At 35.1% G+C, this 22813-nt stretch overlaps 4 protein-coding genes across 10 annotated transcripts; 2 read left to right on the top strand and 2 right to left on the bottom strand.

The window, feature by feature from the left end:
* The first annotated feature begins 1309 nt into the window (after positions 1-1309).
* On the top strand, positions 1310-2823 carry LOC100251512 (uncharacterized). Its single transcript, XM_002274746.5, has 3 exons — positions 1310-2106; positions 2206-2274; positions 2385-2823. Exon 1 carries the CDS (start codon positions 1368-1370, stop codon positions 2031-2033), a length of 666 nt encoding a protein of 221 aa, XP_002274782.1. The 5' UTR covers positions 1310-1367; the 3' UTR covers positions 2034-2106; positions 2206-2274; positions 2385-2823.
* Positions 2824-2983: 160 nt separating this feature from the next.
* LOC100241262 (THO complex subunit 3) lies at positions 2984-7704 on the bottom strand. 2 transcript variants are annotated; one of them, XM_010646333.3, is made up of 12 exons: positions 7500-7704; positions 7299-7394; positions 6954-7083; positions 6573-6664; positions 6318-6386; positions 4532-4589; positions 4345-4444; positions 4003-4089; positions 3828-3906; positions 3576-3708; positions 3399-3472; positions 2984-3302 (listed from the first exon to the last, which is right to left on the bottom strand). In XM_010646333.3, exons 1-11 carry the CDS (start codon positions 7560-7562, stop codon positions 3438-3440), a joined length of 942 nt encoding a protein of 313 aa, XP_010644635.1. In that variant the 5' UTR covers positions 7563-7704; the 3' UTR covers positions 2984-3302; positions 3399-3437. The 2 variants fall into 2 exon arrangements, with proteins under 2 accessions (XP_010644635.1, XP_059591299.1); XM_059735316.1 differs by having other exon boundaries at positions 2984-3472.
* Positions 7705-10985: 3281 nt separating this feature from the next.
* LOC100246386 (RNA-binding KH domain-containing-like) lies at positions 10986-18092 on the top strand. The gene is made up of 7 exons (XM_002274612.5): positions 10986-11298; positions 12961-13046; positions 15211-15356; positions 16287-16397; positions 16521-16637; positions 17179-17322; positions 17443-18092. The coding sequence occupies exons 1-7, from the start codon at positions 11189-11191 to the stop codon at positions 17590-17592; spliced, it is 864 nt and encodes a 287-aa protein (XP_002274648.1). The 5' UTR covers positions 10986-11188; the 3' UTR covers positions 17593-18092.
* Positions 18093-18617: 525 nt separating this feature from the next.
* LOC100256640 (probable calcium-binding protein CML21) lies at positions 18618-22574 on the bottom strand. Of its 6 annotated transcripts, none has more exons than XM_059735173.1 (5): positions 22073-22574; positions 20922-21173; positions 20256-20458; positions 19577-19751; positions 18618-19110 (listed from the first exon to the last, which is right to left on the bottom strand). In XM_059735173.1, the coding sequence occupies exons 2-5, from the start codon at positions 21118-21120 to the stop codon at positions 18989-18991; spliced, it is 699 nt and encodes a 232-aa protein (XP_059591156.1). In that variant the 5' UTR covers positions 21121-21173; positions 22073-22574; the 3' UTR covers positions 18618-18988. The 6 variants fall into 6 exon arrangements, with proteins under 6 accessions (XP_059591156.1, XP_002268527.1, XP_010644633.1 ...); XM_002268491.5 differs by having other exon boundaries at positions 20922-21177; positions 22073-22552; XM_010646331.3 differs by having other exon boundaries at positions 20247-20458; positions 22073-22509.
* Positions 22575-22813: the final 239 nt, after the last annotated feature.

Genomic DNA, 22813 nt, shown 5'->3' with positions numbered 1-22813 from the left:
ATAAAACTTTTAAAGAAATGTGAATTTTGACTCACTAATTTGAAAAATTCATCACAACTTTATAAATTTTTTCATAAGTCAGATAATTATTTCCTAAAATACCGTTTTACTTGATAATATTAAATAAAATTATCAAAAAAATTAATTTATCATTTTAATTTGATAAAAATATCTTAAAAATAATTATATTATAAATTTTTTATTACATAATATGAGATATAGTTATTTTGGAAAAATTCTTCAAAATCTTTAAGTGATAAATAAAATATTTTTAATTCCTTAATTAATAATGATTTTATTTTATGCATCATATAAATCCATTCACCTTCTCTCTCTCTATATATATATATATATTTTAATAAAATTAAATAAAAATTTTGTGAAAAATGTTATTTTAGGAAATAATTATCTGAGTTGATTTGTGAGAGAAAACACATGTATTTTAAAATATTTTAAAATTGATGAAGATGAGATTCATGTTTCTATATTTTTTCAAATTTGTAATTCAAAACCCATTTTCCCAAACTTCTATTAAAAAGGTATTTTAAGAATGAAATCTCAAAGATGAATAATTTTTCCATTTTTCTTGGTTTGCTATAAATTATAAAACTTCTATAAAAAATGCATTTTAAGAATGAAATCTTAAAGATGAATAATTTTTCCTTTTTTTCTTAGGTTTGCTAGAAGATTATAAAACTTCTATCAAAAAGGCATTTTAAGAATGAAATCACAAAAATGAATTCTTTTTCCATTTTCCTTGGCGTATAAACATCATAAAACTTGTATGAAAAAGGCATTTTAAGAATGAAATCTCAAAGATGAAATTTTTTTCCTTTTTTTCTTGGCTTTGCGATATCATTATACAACTTCTATCGAAAAGGCATTTTAAGAATGAAATCTAAAACATGAAATTTTTTTCCTTTTTTCTTGGCTTTGCTATATCGTTATACAACTTCTATCAAAAAGGCATTTTAAGAATGAAATCTCAAAGATGAATATTTTTCCCTTTTTTCTTGGCTTTGCTACATCATTATACAACTTCTATCAAAAAGGCATTTTAAGGCATTTTAAGAAGGAAATCTTAAAAGATGAATAATTTTTCCTTTTTTCTTCTTGTTTTTCAACATCTGGAAGTGACCGTTGTAGGAAAGTAAGGGATTATAATTTATAAATTTATAACAATATAATAATTAAAATAAAAATCTGACCGTTGTGCTACCTCCAAAGTCCAGAAGTGACCGTTGCGATCTCAGGCGACTCACAGCTAATTTATATATCAGGTACTCTCTTCTCATTTCCTCTCATCTAACGCTCTACTGCTGCTAGTCTTCACTGCTTTTCTGCTAATCATCTCACTACACACATCAATGGCTTCAGATTTGAAAGATGCCCACGTTGTGGAAATAGCTGTGGATGGAGAACACCAGCACAAAATTATCACAGCTATGAACGCCATCACTGCAATCCACCACCACCCATTAATGGAAATCTCTCAGAGCCCCGGCCACCTCTTGCTTCTCAAGCTCTGGCAGAGAGAAGAGGACCTTTCCGGCCGCCGAATCGCTCTCAGAGAGACCAGAATGGACTCCATTAAGAGAGAGATATTTCAATTGTGTTGTTTCTTTTTCATGTTTCATGCGTTTTACTTGATACTACTGTTTACATCTTCGGTGGATTTGGAGGATCACGCCTGTAGAAAATGGTGGATCCCCGTGGTTTTATTGGTCTCCACTTCGCTTGCTATAGTGTTTTTGGTTCAGGTGAAACTATGGAGGTATTGGAAGGTTTACAGACAGTTGCAGAGAGAAAAGAGCGATGGTCGCGCTGTTACTAGGTTTATTCAGGAGTTGAGGATGAAAGGGGCGAGCTTCGATCTATCGAAGGAACCCCAGAACTCCAGGCGGATGAAGAGCTCCAGCGTGGAAATCAAATGGAGGCCTCTTGTTTGGTGTTCTCAGAATCTGATAACTATCTGTCTTGTTTGCTTTACAGGTTTGGTGATCCCTGCTTGCAAATTCATCCTCTGCTCGTAGAGAATTCGGAGAACCGTTGCGTTGATCATCCTTGAGTTCTGGGTGCAGTCTACCTGTTTGTTTGGTTGATGTGGTAATACACGAAAACCAACCTCATCACATAATTTCAATTCAGAAATATGCAGTTTCTGCTTCTTGCTGATGTTGTCCATCTTCCCTTACTGTTGTTCAGTTGGGCTTTTCCTCATTTTTGGATGTGCTCAAGCCACATTGAACAAGTGATGAATCTGAGAGATGCAAGGTGAGAACAATCTGATGATGACACCCTCGCATGCACATTAATTTTCAAACTGCAGATCTGTGCTGATTTCTGATGTGATTTTCAATCATTTTTGCTGGGCTTTTTTCCAGGGCGTCTCCTACTTTTCTTCTTCTAAGTCCTTCCTAGGGGATGAAGCATTTCGGTCCGATCAATGGCAAGATTGCTAGAACCAAGCAGAGAGGGTTCTTTTGGCCATTCCAAAGTTCCGCCCAAATGAATTGAAAGTAAAAATTTGATGAGATTGCAAGCAACCAACCCTGAGATTGCCTTCCAGATTGGTCAAGAACAGTGACTGCTGAATCAAGTGACATGATGAACAGTCTTCACAATGAAACCACAAACATCCTGCTCATCACTCAATGCAAGGGAATTCATCACGTATACAATTTCATTTCCCAGGATTCCTATTTCCCTAATATGATGTCACTTCTGAAGATGTTCCTCGGGCAACACAGCTTGTGTGCTCAGGTTTTGTTGTTCAAAAAGTTCAGTTTCCATTTATTCAATCAATAACACAGTTTTTGTTTATTTCCATTTCCCAACTTAAATTTTTGCAGTCACCATGTGAAAATTTTCAAGATCATTCCAGATGGGCATGCTTTTTTAACTGTACTTTTTATAAATGAAAATGGAAGAACGAGAGAAAAAAAAAAAAAGAGGGACCTGGTGAGGTGCCTTCCTGAGACAATTGCAGAAAAAATGGTCCATAAAAAAGTACCACACAATGAGTTGCCTTGCTGAGACAATTGCAGAAAAAATGGTCCATAAAAAAGTACCACACAATGAGTTACCCCCCCACCCCCATCACCCATAATCAACTTTCCCAGATTCTCCGCAGGAACAAGTGTGGGGGGGATACTAGGGGAGGGAAAAAAAAAAAGGAGAATGGAAGGTGGTGGTGTGTGGGGAAGAAAAGTAAAAAACACTGAGGCTTTTGCCTTTCTGACAAAGCTGCTCACTTAAATAATTGCAGGCCACTCTCAAAGCCGAATATTATGGAAAAACACCTGACAAAAAAAAATTGAGGAGCTAATGAAAGACTCAAAGGACAGCACTACAGGGTCCTAGAATATATCATTGATCAAGGTACAGCCGTATCAGACCTTTCTGACAAAAGCCAGCTTCAGCAATACTCAATTACTTCAGGCACTTTCAAATCCAAATATTCGGAAAACGCCTGCAAAAATTTTGGAGGAATTGTTTTAAAAATTGAAGGAGCTACACTACACCTGCTTGAACATGCATCACGAGATGTTAACTGTAAAGCATCCAATGTATACCTTCATCAGCTTGATACTTGTTCTTGTCATCTCCAGCATATGCAAGCAAATTGTGTTTTGGATTCCATTCCACACTGTTCATGGCAGCCCGGCATGGAATCTGGTGGACTGTTCGCCCTGTGTGAACATTTGACTGTTTCAACCCAAAACAAGATCAGCAATATAGCATTTGTATTATTTTTCTTTTTTTCTTAATCATAAGAGTGAAGACATTTCATGAAAGAAAGGAAATGGGATCCAGAGGAAACATACGATATCAATGAAAAGATCTTCACTGGCAGATGCGATATACTCTCCTGTGTGATTGAAACTTATCGTCCTGACAGGCCATCTAAGAAAAGTAACAACAGGTCATTCTCTGCCTAGGGATGCAGACGATTTTAGTCTAAATTCGGAAGATTGCCCACTTGGAAATATGAAAACTCACTCAAGTTTTGTAAACGTCCGCACGCATAGCATCTCTGAGATATCCCAAAGGCTGACTAAGGAATCAGCACTTCCAACAGCAAAGTATCTGGCATAATGAACAGGTTATTGCAGGGGTTAAAAAGATGTTCATGCAATATCCCTCTACAAGATAGATAACCTCTCTTAATTATATGCAGATTGATAACGTTCGAGGAGAATATATGAACACCATGCTTATGGAATTCAGGTCTTAGCATCTATCCAACTGTCAAGACCCAAACTCAAAAGTATATATTTCAGATCAAAAGCATATACATTCAAAGAGAATACCCAACCAAAATGTGACAGATTGGAAGCACACCTTCCTATTGGATCAATTGCGATGCAATAGCAACCAGCAGTATGAGCCATAAGGGTGTCAAGTGGTCGAAGGGCTGGGTATGCTAGTACTTCTACAGTACCTGAGCAAGAAGAAAGTTCAATATTTTGGTGATATAACCACTTTTGCAGCATCAATAAAAAAGCAACTGCTAATTAAATGTCCTCACCATTCCCAGTCGTCAAAAAAAACATCTCTCCAGTCATGTTCCAGGCAATCTCATTTACCTGATTAACAAGATCATATAAGAATCATTTGATAAATTAATCAACATAAGTTGGAGACACCAGTGTTTAACGTGTTTCAGGGTCAGGCATCTAGACCCATGGTGCGGAAAATTAGTCGGTCCACCTGATTCTATATCGTCTCCGCAACCACTGGTATAGTGTTTAGTTGGACTTACATAGGCAATAGAGCCAAATCAGTCCAGCCATCACATGGTAGAGAGAAAAACATGGGAAAGTTGTCCAGGCACTACAAAGTCTGATGACTACCAATGAGAAGGATGCATCAGTTAAAGTTGAAGGCATCAGATCGACAAAAAGAAGACAACAAAAAACATGATTGAGATTATGACAGAAACACCAATCTAAAAACATGGGTCAACATGTGGCTTGCTATTTGAAGAGTATATTCCAATTCATTACACAGGCCACAGACTAGTTTCTTTGTAAATAAAAGTTATTGATATCATCAAAAAAGTTTTAGCAACAAATTATGCATAAAAAAGCATTTTATTATAAGATCCTGTTTGATAATGGAGATGCTGCTTTTCCAGCAAAGAGGATCTCAGGTTCTGTCGTTCAATCTAGGGTGGTGGCTATTGTATATAAATGGGAAGTATGTACAAGATGGATGTAGAATCAGTGGATCACCTGTTGGATCTAATGTCTAACAGTTTGGAATCTTTGGGTGTTTTTTTTCTATCCTTGTTCTGGCTTAGGGGATGGTGGCTATATCTATCTTGGATCTTTAAGGACAATGAGTTGATGAGCAATCACAGAAACAAGGTAACTAGGTAAGGTAGAGAAGAACTCCTCATTACTCAACATGCAGCATCTTGAAAGGGCAAACTAAAGGAAAATTTTAGGGTGCAGTGCTTCCAATTTTAAATGGAAAAAAAGAAGTCTTGTACTAAATCCTTATTTTTTTGGGCTGTTGATCAGATTGTGAGGTCTACTTGGATGTCCTTCTGAGCGAAGCTGTGTAGTCCAGTTGTTCTTATTTTTCTTTGCACATTGTACATGACCTTTCCTCTTCCTTTCTAATAAAATTTCAGTGATTCATATAAAAATAAAACCAAAATATACTAGCCTATCCACCTGACTAATTCAATGGTCACAAGTGAGCACCCTTTCTTTTTTGCATGTTGTACCTCTAAAATCCTTTCTTTCTTTGACAGGTATGTTTTCCCTGCCTCCCTCATTCCCATCCCAACCTCTTGCACCAGGATTCAAGGATAAAACTATGAAAAAGGTTAACAATAAGATATGATGTCGATGTCCCTAAAGCCTGGGTGAGGTGGGAAGGAGTTGGGAGAATGGAGAGAGATTCCAAGTTCAGTTCCATGTTACTTGAACAAGAAGAGGAAAAAAAAAACCAACATAGAAACATGTGATAAAGAAACTCATATGAAACATGAGTCAAAAGTAAAACAGTGACATATGATAACTCACATCAACTGACCTACCTGAACCACTTTCCTAAAGTATGCTTTCTTCATCAAATAGCACCTAAACCTCTTTTTGTTGTCTACAAGTACACGTCTCAATTTTAGGTGGGTTTTTAGGTGTTAAGTATCCATCTCACACAAGTGCCAATTTTTGAAGTAGGACTTTTAAGTTTGATTTTTGGGATGTTCACTAAAGCCTCGTAAGGGCCTCTAAATGCAAGCTTCAGACTGCTTCTAAAACAATAGATGTGAGAAAGTTAGCACCATCTCAAGAAGATATTACCTCATAACTGAATTTGCGCCTATGGATTGGCTTAAATTTGCGAACATCCAGTATTGTTAATTCATCATCCTACAACAAGCAAAAACAAAAAGAGGTAAGAACCATGGGCTCATACTTCTAATTTTCCAAACTAGTGACAGTGTCCATTCAAGAATTCAATAACCAAACAATTTCAAAACTGATAACCACTGAAATTAGAACCAACGTTAAACCAAACACCAAAAATCACAATTAGTGCCATATAGTAAAATATACCCGGTTCCCAACAGCTATATGTGTCCCATCGGGTTTGTAGGTAATATTGATATTCTCCCCACTGAGTTCTGCTTGCTGCGTACATTTTCCACCTGCAGAACCAAAAACAGCCATAATTGAGTATTTTATCTCCATTGACGAAGTACCACAACAACCAATCATACTACTTAACCCATCTAAGCCTTCTTCAAGCATATATTTTAGATGAAATGAAATCAAGGAAAAACAATTCCTAAACTCAGTTTTACTAGTATTAGAAGGCTTAATTTGAAACAAAAGGGAGCATATCTTTCTATAAACATCAACTGACAAAGTTCTACACAACCTCTTGCTGCAATCCCAATGCCCAAATTTCAGCCTATGAAAATAGCATTCACTTACTCCGAGCATCCCACAGACGAACAGTCTTGTCGCCGGAAGCAGTTGCAATTAAATCAGCATGCTTGGGGTCCCAACACAGCTGATCCACACTATCAGTATGCCCCTTCAATTCAATATCTTTAACCTTGCCCTGCAACAAACATCCCCAAATAGCAAGTGAAAAACACAAGAATCCCCAAAATAATAATCCTTCAAGACCCCCAGATTTCCAAGTAAACAGAAAATCCCAAAAAACCCACTCAAAATCCCCAATGGGTGAAAATATTTTTCGCATTACCCATCAAAATTCTGGGACACAGCCACCTAAGAAAAATGAATCACAGATAAATTCCCAGCAAAACTTACATGCCCATGTTGCTCAATGAGCCAAATTCGAGCCGTTTGATCCACAGAACCGGAGGCTAGCTTCGTGCCCGTACAATTCCAAGCCACCGAGTGCACCTTCCAAAACACCCATCAATTCAATCATTTTACCCAGGAAAAAAAATATAAAAAAAAAATAATAATAATAATAAACTAGGGTTTTGTGGAGAAAGAGGGAGAGACCTTCTTCTTGTGACCTTGATACTCTCTGCTATGGAGATTCTTGAAGGGTATTGTCTCCTCCATGCTTGCTACGCTTCCAAACCACTACAACTGAATACGATACACTACAATACAATAATGTAGAGTGAACTCATCAAAAAAAAAAAGTGTAGAGTGAGAGAATGGGAAGGGTGAAACCTGGTTTCTCTATCTTTGGGTCTCTGGGCTCGTGGGTGTGTGGCGGTGGGCCCTTGTGCTTTTTGGGAATCCAATGACTTCCCGCCACTCTTCTCGACTTCCAACCTTGTATTTTCACTCTTCTTCATGGTCCATTTTTGTACACCCAAATTCATTTTCATTCAATCATGCTCTTTTTTTTTTCTTTTTCTTTTTCTTTTTTTCATTTTAATTTTTTGATCTCAAAAATGGGGAAACCCCTCTCTATAAATGAATTTGAATTGACTCGTCGTAATAATAATTATTATAAAAAAGACATTGCAAAATTCACCTTTTTTTTCAAAAAATAAAAGATGTAAAACCAAAATAAAAAGTTACACATGAAAACAGTTGTCAAAAAAATAAGTATTTCGTGGCTGTTTTTTAAAATAATTTTAAAAAATAGTTTTTAAAACTTTTTTGAAAATTATACTCTAATTTTTATAAAACAAAAGTTTGTTTGAAAACTATAATATTTTTAACACAATTTTATATTTTTAAATATGTTTTAAAAATAATTTTTATATTTAATATTTTATTATTAATCGTTTTATATGTTTTATATAATTATTTCTTAAAACAACCCTTACAAAATAATATAAAATAACTAAAATATATTTTCTAAAAATACCCTAATTTTTATTTTTAAGAACATAAAATAGAAAATAGTTTTTTATTACCAAACATGCATGGAATTGTTCTAAAAAACAGTTCTCAAATAGACCTCAAAGCTCTTTTTTATATCTATGTTTTAAAATAGTTTTATAAAACAGTTTTTGAAAAATATTTTCTGGTATTTTGTAAAACAATTATTTAGTGTTTGTTATAATAAGAACCTATTGATAATTTATAATATTTTCAACATATTTTTTTGTATCTTAAAATAAATTTTATTTATTTACAATCATCCATTATATTTGTATAATTACGTTTTTAAAATAGTTCATAAAAAGCAAAAAAAAAAAAATAACTAAAAAAAAGTTATTTAAAAATACCTTCTTAAGAATAAATTCTCAAAAACTTTTATTTTTCAAAAGATCACTAAATGATATTTTGGAACCGAAAAACAGTTCTCAAACAAACTCCAAATATTTGAATTTCTTTTTAATGATATGCTTAACATGTATAAAACTACAATTAGGAGGTTCCATGTTACAACTAAAATTTGATGATTATATAATAAATCAAAATCAAAATTGAGAACAAAAAAAAAAAAGACCTAATTGGTAACTATATTTTAAAACAATTCTGAAAAAACAGTTTTTTAAAGCAAAATTTTATTTAAAAACTTAAAATATTTTTAACTTATTTTAAACATTTTTAAATATATTTTAAAAATAATATTTATATCTAATATTTTATTTTTAATCATTCTATATATTTGTATAATTATTTTATTAAAACAACTTTTATAAAAAATAATTTTTGATTATCAAACATGTTTTTTTTTGTTTGTAAAACTGAAAATTATTCTCAAAAACAGTTATCAAATACATAAGTAATCTCCTCCATTAGTTTCGGACAATAGAAAAAAAAAAAAAGTATGAAAGATTAAAAAAAAAACATTCCATTTTCCCAACAAGGTGAGAAATAAATTAAATAATGGTACTAATCCATAAAAATTTTCAGATGAAAGAGAAAAAAAAAATGGCAAGGGAGGGCAAAGCAATAATGGGAGGAAATTAGGTAAATAAGGCATTTATGGGCACAGCTGTGAATGGGTGTGACCGTGGTACATACATTAATGGCGCAGACCCCGAATTAGGTACTTGGTTCTATGGATCTTAGAGCATGTCTTCCCTAATTTATGAACTTAGAATAGAAATAAATTGGACCGTCACTCATAATAATATTAAGGGGAATGTGACATTGTGGACCATGTTTGCACACAATGTCAATGAATAATTTTGGATTTTATGTCCCTGGCTGGACCTCCCTCCTGGTGGTGGTGGCTGTTCGGCTATAGACTTTGCTTAACCGCGGTCCAAACTCCAAAGTTTGACCCGCTACATACCTTATAATTCAATTTTGTTTATTCACATAAACTCAGACTTTTATATTCTAATAATGAAAATTGTGGTTATGATTAGCTCAGAAAAATCAACACCTCAACCACCCAACCTCTTGTTCCCAATCACTCCTTCCATCCAAATTTTCAAATTTTTTTTTTCTTATTTTTATAAAAAAAAATTATTTTCTATATTCAATAATGTGTTGGTTTGAACTTTTGAAGAAGCATTTTAAAAACACTTTAGTTTGATTTTGTTTTTGTATTATAAAGGGTTCATGTTTCATACCATAGTGATATATATAATATAACATGAAGAACGTATTTGAAGGTGTTTATCTTTTAAGAGTGTGTTTGACAATAATTATAGAAAGTGTTTCTAATTTTTTTATTTTTTACTTTTTATATGTTTCAAAGATAAAAAAATTTATATGTTAAAAGAAGTAGAAACACTTCCTAAAATCATTGTCAAAAACCTATTTCATAGTAATTCTAAAAAACACTTTTAAATTTTATAACACTTGAAATTTTTTATCATTTAAGTGTTATAAATGTTTTTTGTAATCACTCCCAAACACACTTTTAAAGTCAATTTGACAGTGATTTTAGGAAGCTCTTTTAACATTTTTAACACTTAAAAATTTGTATCATTCAGGTATTAGAAAGATTAAAAATGTTTTTTATAATCATTACCAAATATATTCTTAAACCCCGTTTGGTAGTGATTTTAGGAAGCGTTTCTAACTTTTATAACATTTAAATTTTTTATAAATCAAGTTTTAAAAAGAATAGAAACGTTTCTTAAAATTACCGTCAAACACACTTTTAAAAACTTTTATCTTTTAAGTATTAAAAAAGTTAGAAATACTTTCTAAAATTACAACCAAATTCATTTTAAGTGATTTTTTAAAATTTTAAAAAGATTTCTTATAATTTGTTAAACACTTTATTTTTTCAAAAAGATTTTATAGACTAAAATTATTTTTTAAGAATTGTTACTAAATGGGCTCTAAAATTACATTTGATTGGAAAGGAAAAAGAAAAATAAAATAGAAAAGAAATATATATTAAACTTATTTTATATAAAATTAAATAAATTTGAAAACCATATAAAATATTAAAATATATTTAATAATTCCTTTTAGAAAGGTTTTTGAATTTACAAGAATTAATTTGAAAATATTTAAAATAGGAGGTAGAAAGTAGGAAAGAGAGGGCAGGACTTTTTTTAAAATAGCAGACTCTGGTACATATATTATATATAGGGCTTGAAATAATAAATATACAAAAATACTTTCACTGTTGGGTAGCTAATACAAGACCATCGCAAATTCACACATACAGAGACACAGAGGGGGTCTTGGCGTCTTCTTTCCTCTTCAATAAATACACACACATTTCCACCGACGCCATCGTCGAACTCCCCAACTTCCCTTCTCATCGCCGTCAATCTGGCCGGGATCTGACCGCCTATTCCGCCGGAACGATGTCTTCCGGCAGGTACATGGCTTACTCTCCTTCTCCCTCTACCGCTCCCCACTCCCCGCACATCGCCGGCCTCCGCTCCGCCACCTCTGCTCTTGTAGAGCAAGAGAAGTACGCTTCTTCTCCTTTCTCTGTTTTTTTTCCTCACAATTATTGGATGGAGATCTGTGTGATTCGTCTTTTTTATTTGAATCGGTTGGTTTGTGGATTTTTTTTTTTTGTGTGTTTGGATTCTTTTGTTTCGGTATTTTTGGAGAATCGCTGCGCAATTTGGATTTTTTCTGTCGTTGTGAGTGGTGCTGTGTTTCTGCTATTGAAATTTTGTCTTTTTGATGTATTTTTAGGTGCCGGTGGTGGGGATTTGATGTGATTTATGTGTTTTCGTCTTGAGTGCTGTTGTAGTAGTTCATATTTTTGTTGAGCTCTTGCAATTTTCAGATCTAATTTGTCTTTTCTTCTATTGTAGATCGGATCAGTTTTATTTTAGATGTATTTTTTGGTGTCAGTTCTTTTGTGTGTGTTGGGCTAGGCTTTGGTTCTTGAATAGTGTAATGACCCAGTTGAGTCTCACATCGCGTAAAAGCTAAGGCTTGGCGGTTGGGCTCAGAAGCACTTGGGGCACCCTCCGATAGCCGATTTTTGAGGGTGAGTTCTACTGATGTGTATGTAACAATGGGTATCAGAGCAGGCACCTAACCATAGACTGCTATCTAGCTATGTGCGGGATCAGGGAACTCACCTAGCTTCTGGTTGGGCTTATGAATACTTGGGCACCCTCTCCTTGGTAACTGGTTTTCGTACACTAAAAGAGCCCGTTTTCAAGGGTGAGTTCTACCCAATACGTACACAACAAAAAGAACATTTTAATTTGGCTTTATTGCCATTTTATTTATCGGATTCTAAGAATTCTATTTCTGTATTGAACTCCCCTGTGAGTGGTTAGCAAACCGAACCATTAGGCAGGAAAGGGAAGGAAAAAAAAAAGAATCAAATTTGGTTTGCTACTAGTTTTTAAGTTAGTTTTCTTTACCTTGCTGTTGGATATTTGGGAGAACAAGTGGGGGGAAAGGGAAATGCCGATAAATATTTAGATATGGTTCTCTTTTGCCTGCCCCGTTAAGAATTTTCCTCTCGTTCAAATCTTCTGGGGTCTTGAACAGAGCATTAATGTTACTCATGTGTTGTCTTAAGATGCACAATCTATTTGGAAAATGAAGAGATCATTTAGATCTTTTATGAGTTCCTTATTTGGGTAGTGTGTGTACTTTTTAAATTAAAGTCCATATTTATATAGCTAGCCCTTGAGGCCTGGTTCAAGTGGTAAAGGAATGGGGAGGGTTTGTAGGAGGTTCTAGGTTCAAGTCCCAATGGGGACAAAAATTTACCTATAAAAAAATTCATATTTATATTGCTGTTATAAATTGCATTTTAGTTCAAGATTTATCATTTTATTATAAAATCCTTCTCCCTTTTTTATTTTTTAGGTCATGATATTTGCAATCATTCAAAGTTTTGCATAACCTGCAAAACAAATTTTTATTGAGTACATTGCATTTTAGTCCGTATTATCACCTTTCTTAGTTGATCTACTTTTTCCTCTTATATTGTAAACTCGTGGAGAAATATACAAAGTGTGCATGTGAGTTTTCATGAGTAAGGATCGTGGTCACACTTAATAATGTTGTAGATGAATTCATACATATATATTAATTTTAACATGTACTGACTCATAATGCAGCATTGACACTAATTGATTCAATTGCTTGTTGACAGATATCTTTCTGAGTTACTGGCAGAGCGGCACAAGCTAAGTCCATTTATGCCTGTCCTCCCACATAGCTACCGGTTGTTGAACCAGGGTGAGTTCAAAGCCAAAGTTCTTGCATGTGTTTAACAAGCAAATATGGACGGATAGTTTAAGGCTGAAATTTGCATTTTCTTTTGCTATTTCTTGTAATACCAAAATGGTAGGTGAATTCCACTCACTCACTAGAGATACACTGTAAAACATCAAAATTATAAATGCTTTTAATGAAAAAATAAAGAAAATTCAATTTTAAAGATAAATAAAGATAAAGAAAATTCTTTTTATTAAAAAAGAAAAATGAAAATCCTGCTGTTATGGCTTTAGCTTGAGTGAACAAGTTGCAGTCCTAGAATGACTTGATTTTTCAAGGAAGAAAAGTGGAATTTCAATTATGAGTATGAGTGGGATAACTACCCACCAGCACCTCCAAACTTCAAAGCTTTGAAGTTTGGCAGCTGTAGTGTTGTCTGTTTCCTGAATTTGATGCTTAACTTTTGCAAATTCCTTGAATCGAATGTGGTCTTGTAAGTTGTCCCAGTCCATGACTTTTTTGGCCTTCATTTTGTTACTGTAGTGCCTTTAACTCCCAACCAAATTATATAAGACAATTTCCCTCATCTGTGTCTCAATTGGTGCCACCGCTGGCAACTAATAGATACTTCACTTTCTTATTTGACGCTTGCTGTTCTTTATTAAGCCTTTTACAAAAGAGATATATCATTTGGTTGAGAACCAGGATAAAAACTTGGAGGACTTGTGGTAGGAAAAATCAAGCTTTGGAGGATTACTTTTTCTAAAGAGCCAACAATTGTACCTTTGTTGATTTGTGTTTATGTCTTTTCAAAATGGGTCCTTTTTGGAATTGTCCATTTTCTCAAAAGAAAGACTTTTGAATCTTGCTTCTATGTCAGCAGCTGGTTATTAACATGTCTTCTTTTCCATCATCATCGGTTAAGTTTGAGTTCTTGTGCTTCATGGCTTCTTTTCATGCAAATTTTTGTTCATATCCGTTTGGAATTTTAATCAATCTAAAAGCACATCATTTGTAAAAGTGATTGGCTCATGGATGCTAAGTAATAAGTCGAAGCTCTCGCTTGGATCATAGGACACTGGAAGCAATCTTCTGAAGAAATCCAACCTCTTTTGTCCATAATTTACATCATGTTCTAGAGGGTTGGTGTAGTCTCTCCGTTTTAGTATCCTCCTTTTTGGGATTTAGAAGTGATAAGCTTAGATAGTTGTGGAGGGTTGCAATTTTGGTGGGCATTTGGTTCAGTTGTGGGGTGAGGAACAATGGACCTTTTGAAGAATTTCTTGGCAGTGAGGATTCAATCAAATATTCTTCAATCCCTATATGGGTATGAGTAATTCATATTCAAGAGGCATTTTGATTTCTTTTTCCCTTGGAGATTGGAAAACAGTTGCTTCCTTTTGTCTAATTTGGAGTTTTATGGTTACTACTTGGTATTTTGTTCCTGTAAACCTATCCATTTCAGTTGAGATGGTTGCTTTCTTGAAAACTCTGAGCGTGCTACAGGCATCTTGGGAAATAGAAGAGGAGGATTGCATTTACATTCTTGTAACCTTTTAGGTGAGGTGATGCTGATAGATTTGAACTTGGAGGAAGCCAGAAAAATGGATATTTCGACCTTGTCATAGAAGTAGATCCCTACAATATTGTTAATTGTGTTTGATGTGGTTTGGCTTTGTTGGGTGAATACTTGTGCTTCCCTTGTTCTTTCTTTGCTGATAGTTAATCATACAAAGAAAAACAGCTTAATCTGGGTTTGCTATATTTTTTTGCCTCGAGTTATTTGAGATTGTGTCTTTGTGTCTGTATGTTATTTTTTTGGGTTCTGTTGTTCTGTTTGACTATAAATATATGTTTGTTGCTCTTATTGTTTATTCAAACACATAAATCTAGTGATTTCTTTTTGCAGATGTTTATGATCCATTTACCTGGTTATTAACAATATGTCCCTAGATATGTGTATGTCATGCATTAACAGGACAGAACTAAACTACATTCTCTTTTCCATCCCAGGGTACATTCTTCTGAAAGAAAGATTAAGTTTATTACTTGAGGGAAGCGTTAACTTTTAACTGACCCAGTAACAATCCGTGTTGTCTATCCATTTTGTGGTGACTGCTAACTAATTTTTTAACAACTGCTAACTGGTACATCTTATTCTTGAAAATTGACATTTTTGGAGCAGAAATATTGCGTGTAACCACACTGTTGGGGAATGCATCAATTTTAGATCAAAGTGGGCTTGAACATGCTAGCCCCCTCGCTTCTGGAGGAATATTTTCAAATGGAGGAGCCAATGTGAACGGATGGGCATCACCATTTCAATCAGAAGTACGGATACTAACTGTTAACATAACCTTTTTTTCCATCTAATTTACTGTTTTCCAGAAGCATTTCTGACACAATCGTTTACTTTTCATGCCAACTTGATTCCTTTGTTTGAGTGCTGTAATTTGAATTTCCTTTTTGTCATGACAGGTAGTCTGAGGCTAACATCATCAACAAACTAATAATAGAATTAGCTTAGCATCCTGTTCCAGTTACCTGTGATTAGATAGTTGCCAATTCTCATTGGAATTTTTTGTTTCTCAAGACAAACTGAACAACCGTTACATTGACATTTAAATTTTGGAAGCTTACTTTTAGTATAAAACCCCAATTCTTGCTAGAATGGGAACCTAAAATCCAGGGTATTAGGCAAGGTGTTGGCCACACTGAGGAGTGGTGAGATAATAGGAGGCCTTTTTTTTCTTGTGTGGGGTTTAATGCTAACCTTCAAATAATTAAAAATGTTGTTGTCCAGTTTATATGCTAGCTGAATTCTTTTACAGAAGCAAATCACTGGCTTTGAGTTTCAAGAAATTATGCATCTGTTTAAGCGGGCAGAGTAGATGCTCATGATGCTTTCATTTGGTGCAACAATCGCACGATTGATGAGCTTGCTAGTAGTCAAAATCTAGTGAAACATTTTGGTTACATATCTCTGGTTATAGATATTTAAAGTGTCTTCTATATTCTACTTGAGGTTTGCATTATTTTGGGTGTCTTCAGTTATTTGTTCTGTGGGCTCCTTATGTTCTATGGATATCCCTTTTTCAGCTGCTCAAGGTTCTTGTTGTGAAGTTTTTTAGGGATCCTCAGGAACTTCTTCAGGAAATGAAACTAAGTTAATCTGACATCTGCCCCGCAAAAGAGTATGAAAACTGGCTTCATATTTTTTTTCATCCTTTTATTTAACAATGTCTGAAATTGTATGTGCAGATGTCAGGTTTATCAGCAGCACAAAACTGGCTAGGTTCTCAAGGTAGCTCATCTGGTCTTATTGTGAAGAGAACAATCAGGGTGGATATTCCTGTTGAGAAATTTCCTAGTGTAAGAATTATCTTCCTCTACTATGACATTCTCATGCTGTAAGATCGCAGCATTTGACACTGAACTTCCTCTACTATGACATTCTCATACAATCTCTTTATTTATCAAAAAAAAAAATTGCAGTACAACTTTGTTGGGCGTCTCCTTGGTCCTAGGGGAAACTCTCTAAAGAGGATGGAAGCAACTACTGAGTGTCGTGTTTTAATCAGAGGTCGTGGCAGCATCAAGGACCCGGCTAGGGTAATGATTCTTAATTGTTTATGGCTACATATTCTTGAATTTTTTCACATGCTAATTTATGATAGATTTTTGAGTAGCGTCAAAGACGTAGTAACCATTGCAGTTTTACGTGGAAGGTGATTTTATTGTATTGTGAATGCATCTGATGAAGTATTGATTGATTAGTATTCAATTAAGTTATTGGTGCATTTCTTTCTTTCTCTTGTTTTTTGATAAGCATATAGAAAATATAATAAATGGGGAAAAGAAGGTAATTGATGCATTTCTTTGTTAAATGTGCTCTTGATTGTATCCTGAAAACTTGGCATTGTCCAAATAAGTTTCCTATTGGACTCATTTCAAGCAACCAAATAATTAGTCTTCAGTATTATTGATTACTACATGCAACAATTTTTGAATTTTTGTCAGACAATCGTTTCTTGTATTACCTCTAAGCTCTAAATGAACGTGTGTTTATACCAATCTCTTGAATGGGATATTGGTTCTGTTGTCTCTGCTTATTCCAAAAGATTGACTTTGATGAATTATTTATTACTTGAAGGAAGAAATGATGCGAGGAAAACCAGGCTATGAGCATCTGAATGAACCTCTTCACATACTTGTGGAAGCGGAATTGCCAGTTGAGATAGTGGATGCTCGCCTGATGCAAGCGCGTGAAATACTCGAAGATTTGCTAAAGCCTGTGGTAACTTCACCTTCTCTCTCTGCCCACTCAAGTTTATCCGTGTCTAAGATACTTAGTAGTCTGAAGGCATGATGGTACTTGATTTTTGGAATGAGGTCATATTTCTTCTTCTTTATGCAGGATGAATCTCAGGATTTCTTTAAGAAGCAGCAACTGCGAGAGCTAGCAATGCTCAATGGCACACTTCGTGAGGAAGGCTCTCACATGTCCGGTTCTGTGTCCCCCTTTCACAACAGCCTAGGCATGAAGAGGGCCAAGACCAGGGGGTGATGAACCCCACTTCATGGTGGGCTTTTGGAGCTTGTGTGTTAGTTTCTGCCAGTAAGCAGCAGTTCCCACGCCAAAGGTGTTGCTCTGCCAGCCAATGCCTCCAACTGCCATCGGGGCACTGGCACCCGTATGCGCCAGTTCTGACTTGTTTCTATATGAAGTGTGTTTATCTACTATTTGGGGGAGGTTTAGTGACAGTATCCCATAGTAAGGACCATTTGAGTTCGGGGGTTTGCTTCTGTATGTTGCTTTAGGCAGTTTGATCACAACACTATCTCTACAAGACTGTCCTTGTATTATTGTCTTTATCTCAGGGTGACAGTTTTGATACGGCGATGGGGATTTATGTGAGAAAATTAAGGTATGGTTTGTATAAAAAAAACAAAAACAAAAAAGTGAGGCCAACAACGATCTACCCTAATGCATGTCGTCTGGGTTGGAGTGTTTTGTACTATCAAGTGTAGCTCGTTCTTAGATTTGTTAAAAGGAATTCTTTGTCAGCGTGATCTTCTAGCACACCCTTAAATCAGCTTTTCTATATATAGTTTTCTTCCTTCGTAACTGTTATCCTTCTGTTCTTGAGACAAGTAAGCTATTTCTGTGAAGTTGTGGGGATCATTGAATGCTTGTGATTCATACCAACTGAGTTTTCGGAAGAATTTGAGTTAGCTGATTAGGGATACCATGTTTCAAATCTGAGGGAGCTTCAAGCAAGACCGGAGTTCATTAGGGTGTCTGCAGCAGCCTGGGAGCATGACTATGAGAAGAGAAGTGGTCTTCAAGAAAGCCAAGTTTGGACTGGCTTATGGGCTACAGAGTCATGGTTAAGCATCCCTTCATGGAGCTGCCAAGCTTGAATTTGGTAGGTTTTGAGTTTTGACGCTTATATCATCCAAATCTTATCATTAAAACAGACCTGCTGAAATTGACTTTGATTAAAATGTCTGTAACAATTTGTTCCAGTAAAATCACAACCTGATCCCATCTCAAACCGACTCGATCGACATGACACAGACCCATGGAAGTTCTTGCCAAACAATTTGTTAATCATAGCCTTTTTTGACAACAAATCTCTGGTCATGCACATCACTGGAAAACAGTAAAGCGTCCAGAGATCTTAAAAAAACAATACAGTACATCAGCATAATCCCTCAATCAACTATGCAATGAGGTTTTGTCTGTCTCATTGGAAAAGGATTTGAGTTTGAGTTCTATCCTTGAGAGACTATTTACATTACAAATCAAGGGAAGGGCGAAGGTTTGCCCCTGCATGTTTATCTCAACTCCACCATTATTGGAAAAGCAAATAACACCTCATGTGGGAACTCACACTGCTCTGACAAGCTCACGCACATTGCAAGTGTGTAGTTGATTGGAGATGCCTGAAAATTTTCATTCAAACTTTCTCTTCACCTTCTTCTTCTTCATCCTCAATATCGTCAATCCCAACCCAACGGGTGAAAGCAAAAAGAAACTCCTTGAAGTTCACCATTCCATTTTTATCCCAATCCATCTCCTCTGCAATAATAAAACAAGAGGCCAAGTGAAATAGATTATTATGGAAAAAAATTGGAGCCTGTTCGAGGAAATCATCAAAGCTTCTAACCATCTACTGGCAAGTCCTGATTTTTTTGAGGTTCCAGTGTCTCTTAAGTGTTTCTCAAGCTAAACATTAGGATAGATATGAAATCATGAATGCCATAGATGCATCTAATCATTCTGTAGAGAGACGCAGGAAATGGTTTTTTGAATATGAAACACATTTCTCTTTTTTTAACTCTACTTCCATACTGTTAAGTGCTAGCTCATTTTAGTATTATGTCCATGGATGTGATGTTCATCAATAGTGTCATCTTAAGACTGTTTTCTCAAAACTAATTCCATCAGTATTGAAAAAGAATCTGGGTCTATATATAAATTCACATATCCGTGAGTGTGTGCAAAGCCACTGTATGAGAAAGTGATAGAGAGGAGGAGGACTGACCGAATCTTTTCATGGCTATTCTTCCAGAAGAACGCTCCCCTGCAGTTGTTTCATTTATTGCATGCACCATCTCGCTCTTGCTCACATAACCATCCTTATTCTTGTCCAGGAACACAAATGCATCAACCAGTGTTTCAAAGGTTGCCTCCAGATTTGGCATCCCCATCCGTGATTTCTAGCAGTGTCATGGAATACAAAAAAATGTAAGGGAAGAAAGAACTACATAAGCACATAATGTTGGGTGGGGGTGCCAGGAGAGGAAAATGAAAACTGGCAAGCTAGTAAACCACCATTTAGATCACACCATGCAATGATAAGAGATTATCGGCCACTAATCCAAAACACTATAAAAAGAGCCTTTGATGATCTTTGTTTATGGTGGATTGTTATTTAGATGTTTTTTTCTTAAACCAGCTGAGTTAAAGACCCTCACAATGTAAGGAGAAGCAGATTTTTGAGACATAGTGAGAGCTCTTACCAAGGGACAACAGAAAGATCTCAAAACAATCATGAAAATGCATGAAAAATGAAACTATTTATACAGAGTTAAAAGTATAAACAACACATCCGCTAAATTTACCTGCAATTAAATCACAATATGTTTCGCGAATTAGGTAAGAAGTAATAAACATCATTTTTAAAGGAAACAAAATATTAATAAATTATGTACTTTGGATACGGCCTGAAGGGCAGCAGGATCCTCCTTGAGAAGATAGACAAGGCAGAGAAGTACAATGAACTCATTGAACTTCATTCCCATATCCTCATTGATATCACATGCCTCAAAAAGATCGTTGATTTCCTCCTCTGAAAAAGAAATCTCCAGTTTAAGGAAACATCTTTTCAGTTCTTCATGATCTATTGCACCATTTGAATCCTCATCTATGAAGAAAAAACAATGAATTTCAACCACCGGCATGTCAGAGAGGGAAGAAGCAAATACAACATGAAGGATGATACACAGCATAATAGCAGTGCTCAAAACTGCAGTGCAATTTATATATATCTACCTTCACGTTGAATTAAAATGAAAACTGGTTCATACTTCTGATGATGAATTTCTTTTTTCTAAACAGAAAGGGATCAATAACTACAGAACATTGTGATGGAAGTTAAGTTCATAACTAATATATCGTTTATTTTTATCAGCAGCAATCTGTCCCCTGGCACATACACTGGTGCAAAAATTTTCAGAAGAACTAAAGCTTGATGCTTAAATTTTTATATCATTTTTGTTGATGATATCGCAGATCCAATTTTGGAGGCTTCTCAGTTCCCAGGCAAGAGGAGCAATCTGCAGCTAATGAAATTAGCTCAATAAACAAATATAACAGAACCTACATACCAAATTGCTGAAAAATAGCTTTGCAGTTCCTTAAACTCTCATCAATTTTTGGGAACTTCAAGATTATACTGTTGAACGATTTCATGGTGCTTCCTTCAGATGCCCTCCGCTGCATAGCTTCAACCATTTTGGCCTCAAGCTTTGTTTCTGGTACCCAGGCTTTTCTAGGTGAATCGCCTTTTCCCACCACGCCTCCCATTGCCGATAGTTGATGAGACTAAATGGGAAAAGGGACAAGTGCTAAGTATGCACCTGGCTAAATATTCAAGTGAATGAGTAAGAAAATATTCTAAGTAATTGCAGTACACACATAGGATAGAGCAAAGACCATGATGATTGACAGTCATCTAATTCGATTTATACAGTTAACATGCCTAACCAAGTTCTGCTAACAAAATAACATAGATCTTAACCCTTAGGAGGATCAATAAACAGCTGTTCGGCCAAGTTGTAAATCCTTAATGGAAAATGAAATAAAAGCATATTCCCAAAGATGATTTGAGCCAAACAAAGATGAAGATGTGTTTGCCTTCAATTTTATCAGGCACCAAACAACAATCCCATTGATGTGTAGCCTGTAGGTGCCCTCAGCAACTTCAAATAAAATTTCATGATTCCTTTACTGGGTATCAAATAAAGGGAGTGAAGAAGATGGAATCTCTGTTGAATCAGATATTGACTAAGAAACCATGAAATATATACATATAATCAGCACCCACATGTACTTTGCAGTTCAATTGTAAATTCAATGGAAGAATTTTAGATCCCATCATTATCAGAAACAATACCCTAGTGGAATCTGAAAGCTGAAAGAATATAAATGACTGACAGCAAACAAAATAATCAGATCAAATATTATAGCTTTCTACACTAAGATACAAACCCAGAAAAAAAAAGAGTTGATTATCATTATTATTATTATTTTTTATGTTGTTTCCTGTTGGGTTTCCCTTCAGCCCTCCTGTTGGGTGATGGGGAGATGGAGGAGAAGGGGAAAAAGGAAAAAAGATACCAGAATTTCCTTCCCTTTCCTTCTGTCTTCTCAGCAACCAAACAAGTTTGGCTTGCAATATGCCAACGACAAAAACAAAAATATTAAAAAAAAAAAAAAGAGGAGAGAGAGGGGAAGAGGAAAAAGTGCAGAGTCGAACCTGAACTAAGAAAAAAGCAAGGAGAGACAGTGAAACTAAGCAAGATCAGCAAACACTGGGCAGAACCCACACGCATACACCCTTTGGAAAAGCCTTTCCCTGTGTTGAAACTTAACCCACCCACCCAACTCAACGTAGAACGAAAATGGAAAAATACCCACCACACCCAGAAGGAAACACAGGGAGAGAGAAGAGGTGGAGGAGGTGTGTTTACTAAACTTGGAGGATATGATATTGGGGTTTGTTACTAAGTTGATTACGGTTGGTTTCTCAACCAAGATTTGTGCTGCACCCACCACGTATTGTCGCCTTTCTCGACCCCTCAGAGCTGACTTTTCCCTATTAATTATACCCACACCACCTTCTTGCTGCTCATCTCTCCCCACTTTCCTTTCAACATCCCGCTCCTTCAATCCAAACACCACTCCACCCAGAAATATCACAACTCATTGGTCTTAAAAGTGGTATCAAATAATAGAAAAGATAAGCACATTAATTTAGAAGTTGTTCTTAACGACACTAGAAATTGATAGAGAAGTTAAATAGATATGTCAGTATGATTATTAAAATAAATTAATTTAAATCAAATTCATATTATATAAAGTTGATCGAAAAATAATTTATTTATTAATCAAATTATATAATAGATTAATATAAATTTGATCAAAATATAATTATATTTAATCACCCATAAAAAATATATTGAATTAGAGTCATATCGAGGAATGGTATCAAGCTCTG

The sequence above is a fragment of the Vitis vinifera genome, chromosome 19, assembly GCF_030704535.1.
Source record: "Vitis vinifera cultivar Pinot Noir 40024 chromosome 19, ASM3070453v1".
NCBI classification, from domain to species: Eukaryota; Viridiplantae; Streptophyta; class Magnoliopsida; order Vitales; family Vitaceae; genus Vitis; species Vitis vinifera.
This window is presented reverse-complemented; position numbering and strand designations above follow the sequence as displayed.